Raw genomic sequence first — 5,307 nt, forward strand, 5'->3', positions numbered from 1 at the left:
TACATGACAGCATGCAGGGAACATAATATATTAAATTAATAAGAGGCATTAATTCAGGTTAAATGACTTGATAAATTACTCGTAATGTAACATGTAATAAAATACACAGGTGCGGATAGATCGTAAAAAAGGGGAAAGTATATATTTACTTAACGTAATATGCCACACATATATCTTACGTGCTAATTCACGTACAATTCATACACAATGATGAAAATGATTAAGTAAACGTATAACAAGACAACAAGAGTAGCGTGAAATTTATTCTGGATAAATTTCATTCTCTTGTAATAGTTTGATAGACACATTGCTTACAAACTGACGAGTACACTTCTTAGGGCCGATTGTTCCAACCTGTTGGTAAGCTAAATAATAGTCAAATCATATGTCTATCTTTGTCTAATTTAAAGGAAAAACAAAGACATATATACGATTTAACTGTTAGTTAGTTTACCAACAGGTTGGAACAACCGGCCTTTGTTCATTTGTTTACTGATTGAGAAATTGATTTAACTTTATCGATTGAATTGCAGCTTACTTTAAAGTTATAATCAATTTAATTTGCGAATGGCTTTGATTTAAAAATCTACTCAAAGGAAAAATTACGGAAGGTAATTGAGGGACGGCTTTGATTTAAAAATCTGCTCAAACGGAAAATTACGGAAGGCGTTATCGAAGATCTCTGTGAAAGCGGTCGAAACCAATTCGTTAATTAGGCCCCTCGTCAGTACGAAACCCGGCTGCCATGTATAATTAATTATTTTATCGAGGATACTCTCTAAGAATCGCTTGCCAAATAGAAGATTTGTAATGTGAAGTTCTAAGTTGTTGATTGATTGGACGTCCATTTGAGACCGCAATTTCTGTCCCGGCAACTTGGTCACAGTAGTCGTTTGTATGAGATCATCTACAATAAGGAAAAATTGTAAAGCAAATAAACGCTTTAATATTTCTGCTTTTTTTTTCACTAAAGCCATATTAATATCTACAACATCAGTGGCAAAATATCGTATTTTCTTACATTGTACACCAGATTTACAATAAAAGTAATCGAATGCGAATTTGCTAATAGCACTTACACAAAGCGAGCGTGAATTTTCCTCTAGTGGTTATAGCGGAGCTGAAGAATTTTCCTTTAAATTCGTAATTACCCGTCAGCCTTTTCTCTGGGAAACTTTGCGTGTACACAACCTAATTGATGCAATGTTTTGTTTAGTTATTTCGTCACCCATCATATTACTTCCACTTACATTTTCCATAATAAAAGTTAAATGTCATATACAGAAGATAATATGCAATTAATATATGCCATTAATATATTTTTATGTTTAATATAAGGTATATGTGCTATATATAAAGTTCATTCTACGATAGCCGTAAAAGTATGCGTTAAGACGTAAGCAGTAAAAATTGACCAACTACAGTCGATCATTCTTGGATTGTAAAAATCCCATTAGTCAATAGCTTACTGCTTACGTCTTAACGTATACTTTTACGGCTATTGTAGAATGGGCTTAAGTGACAGATTCTCCGACGACATAAAATTACGTACATAATGCACGAATGTAAAATAAGTACACAATGTTACGTTAATTGAATATCTAACGTATAATTATATCGACGGACAGTGCATGTACCTTGTAATTTCTCAGATCGGAAACAAATTTTGTCACTTTGCTGTTAGACCATCCAGTCTCGGTGACATTTCGAAGGGTTAAAGTAAAACCGAAATTCGGTACTCCTCTTACAGCCGTTATCTCTCTGGCAAAGAAGGGATCAAATGGAAGCACATTGTATTTTGGTAAACCAGTTTTGAAGTAAGGATTTAACTTATTTAATCCCTCTCGCACGCAGACGTCAAAACCTGGTACGTTGGGGTAACAATTCTTAAAGTTGTCCTCTAAAAACAACAACACATAATTAATAATAATCTATCTTAAATATACATTATGAAAAAAGATTGAGCAAGGAGTATCTGTGACGAATAATTACAATATGTTAAAGTTAATATCTCTCTCGATATATTTTTTTATACAATTTTACTCTAATTAAAACAAAATAGAAAATTATATAAAACTCAAGCTATTTATGACCGCCATTTATAACAGCTGAATTAAATTAGTAGATATGTGTGATGTTTAAGAATTATTGTCAAAATACGTTTTAACATTGAATGTTAATATATTACGTATTAACATTGAATGCACACACGTAATCGCACATAATATAACTTTCACTTCCAGGTATTCCGGTTTTGATAGTACCATGCATTCCTTAAGAACATCTCACTCATGTACTTCGCATTCTATTACAAAATGGGAGATAATACAGTATGTAATATATCAACAAATAGATTGCATGTCCATTTTTGCTAGAAGGTGTATTTTTGCATATTTCACTCTAAATAGTCATTAAATTATATTATTTTAATTACTTTGTCATTGTTCAAAACAAAAACGCAATGATATACGCGTCACGATCTTTTTATAGTTTATAATAAGCATGAATTTACAAAGGGAAGAAAGAGATTTTCTTTTCTTATTCCTCTTCTTCTTTAAAGATTCAAAAACATTGGAAAATTTTTGTAATTTACTATTTCCGTCTAACATATTCATTTCTTTAAAGATTAGCATTAAAGTCAAAATTTGCAATCTCTAAATTTTATGTATCATCGAAATATACAATAATGAAATATACAATATAATTTGATTTCATGTATTATTTTGAGTGCGTATTTATATGGTTCAAATAGTGTAATTAACCTTTAACTCTTTAGTGAAAGTAATATATTTCGTAATATTTTATATCAATAACTTTGCCCGCCACTCCTTTTGAAAATATTTGATTAATCAATTCTTAACTTGATATGTGATGTATATAAGTATAATAAAAATTTTGATTGTCGAGAGAAATTTAAAGAGAAAATTTTCAGAGTGCGTCATATCAAACATCTTGCGAATTCTGTTGGACCGTTACGAATCTGTTGACTTCACTGTGAATGCTGCGCTTTTCTTATACCGAGAGAACACCGAGCATTGAAATGACCGGCGCGGCCGCGGCGTCGGAGTTCACTGCACGTGCGGTCGTTGAAGTCACCGAGAATTACTTACCGAAATCGGCAGCAACTGTAGCGCGCAACAGTAGCGCAAGCAAAAAAGCCCTTAGCTGCATCTCTTCGTTTTCTCTTTCACTCTTTCTCCGTTCGATAAATCTGAAGTACGCAAAATAAAAACACCTTGATACTTATCGAACGATAGGCGATTCACTTGTAGTATTACGTGGAGGAGCGCGTACCACGCACTTTCACTGTTTGCGATACATCTGAGAGGAGGGTTAGCGTACTGCTTCCGAGTCGTGAAATTTTGGTGGAGATTTTACGTAATTTCATCGGCGAAAACATCAGGGAGAAGGGCGTCGTATGGTATTCGAGTGGGAGCGAGAAATATCGTGAGAAGCTCTCTTTCTTTCCTGCTGCTTCAACATTTGGACCAGTTTCTTCGTGCGCTAACGTTACAAGAGAGAAAACGCGTGTTGTGCAGCTGATTACCTAACGTTACATCGCGCGGTTAAAGGCGGAACAATTCGCAATCGGTTATGGAATAGTACCTACAGCCTTTCGATACACGTGTTGAACTCAAAATGTTTTTTACTACTATACTTAAGATTTATATTTACTAAATATTGTCCGTTTTCTAAGCTTCTATGTACAAAATACATCTAAATTAAATATTAAACAATTTATCTAAAATAGAAAATTATTTATACTTTTTTAAAAAATATATAAATTTGATGTCGTTAGAAGCATGCATGGTTCAGATTTTCTGATATTTTGATTTTATTAATAACCGATAAACACGAGTTATCGGTTTTCTAGACTATATGTAAAGTGAGTCTTCTTAGATTCGGGTTTAAAACAAACGCACTTGATTATTTTTACATTATTTGTGATTACACAAATGAATTACATTATATGTATAATTAAAACTTTTAGCACACAAAGAAATAAATCTACTTTCTGAACATTTATTGATTTTAATTTAAAAAAAAAACTAACTGATTAACAATTTTTTTTAATGTCAATTGTTGTTTCCACTGTGAAAACACTCACTCTAGTGAATATTTTAAATACGTGTTTAGTTTTTGTGTAATTGTAAAACACATAAAAATAATATAAATTTTTCTATTTAAATTATATTGTATATTTTTATATTGTAATTTTAATAAATATTACTGCCCAACATTATGTGTTGCGATTAATTTGGCGCCTAGTTTCCCGTTTTTTAAGAGATTTCTAATTCGAATAATTAATTTGCATATTTGAATAATTTCTCAATTCATTAAAATTTAAATTGATTATTTATTCAAATTTTAAATAATGCGATTTGAAGAGATAATAATTTTACATAATTTATATGTTAAATTCTAATAAATGTAGCTTTTCTATACAGTTTTTATATAGCTATTTATATAGCTTTAGCTTTATTAGCTATTTGCTTACCTTTTAATGCGAAGCTCGAAAATACTGCAGATGTTCACTCAGCAAGGAGAGACACCAGACTTGGCTATCGTTTTCGCTTATCCAACTTGATCTGATATAAAAGAACGAACTCAAAAAATGCAAAACAACGAGGAGAAATACTAGTTTTTTCAAGGGATCGTTAATTATGAATGTCTATCAGACAGACGAGACATTATATGAATCATATGTGCAAATAAACGAACGTGTTTCTAGATGACGTCTCAAGAACGTTTTTTAAAGATATTTTTAAAACTTTACCAAAACACGTTTTCAAGATTTACACAAACTTTACACGAAAAACATTTTCAAATTTTCTGAAAATACATTTGAGTTAAATTTTATAAGATATTTTTTTTTGAAGCATGTACAGTTATTTATGTTATAATTGTTATTAACTGTAATATTGATTTAAATATAATATGGCCATTCTAATTATAATATAGCTTATAAAAATGTTTGCTGGTTAAAATTTGGCACTCTAATATTTTTTATTATTCAATGTCACTACGACATAATTAAGGTTTATAAAAAAGTATTTTTGTCATTCGAGATTTAAATAAATTAACTTCTACATTTTTTGCGTAGATGATTCAGTAAGGAGAAACGTTTAGCCAAGAAACATGATATTATGTCATATTTGTCAAGTGCTTATTTTGCCAAGAAGGAATGTTTACTGCTGTTATATTGTGTCCTCGTGTTTTTTTCCATGCTAAAATGTTTGATTTTTATTATACCTGGTTGATATATATATATATATATATATATATATATATATATATATATATATA

General features: G+C 30.7%; 1 protein-coding gene across 1 annotated transcript; it reads right to left on the bottom strand.

The window, feature by feature from the left end:
- Positions 1-606: 606 nt before the first annotated feature.
- Positions 607-3,171, bottom strand: LOC112466161 (the record flags this gene model as incomplete). The annotated part of the gene is made up of 4 exons (XM_025034094.1): positions 3,111-3,171; positions 1,638-1,900; positions 1,080-1,191; positions 607-907 (listed from the first exon to the last, which is right to left on the bottom strand). Coding segments are annotated over exons 1-4 (737 nt in total), but the record flags the coding sequence as incomplete, so codon positions are not given.
- Between the last annotated feature and the right edge of the window lie 2,136 nt (positions 3,172-5,307).

The sequence above is a fragment of the Temnothorax curvispinosus genome, unplaced genomic scaffold, assembly GCF_003070985.1.
Source record: "Temnothorax curvispinosus isolate PA1 unplaced genomic scaffold, ASM307098v1 QBEX01015953.1, whole genome shotgun sequence".
NCBI classification, from domain to species: domain Eukaryota; kingdom Metazoa; phylum Arthropoda; class Insecta; order Hymenoptera; family Formicidae; genus Temnothorax; species Temnothorax curvispinosus.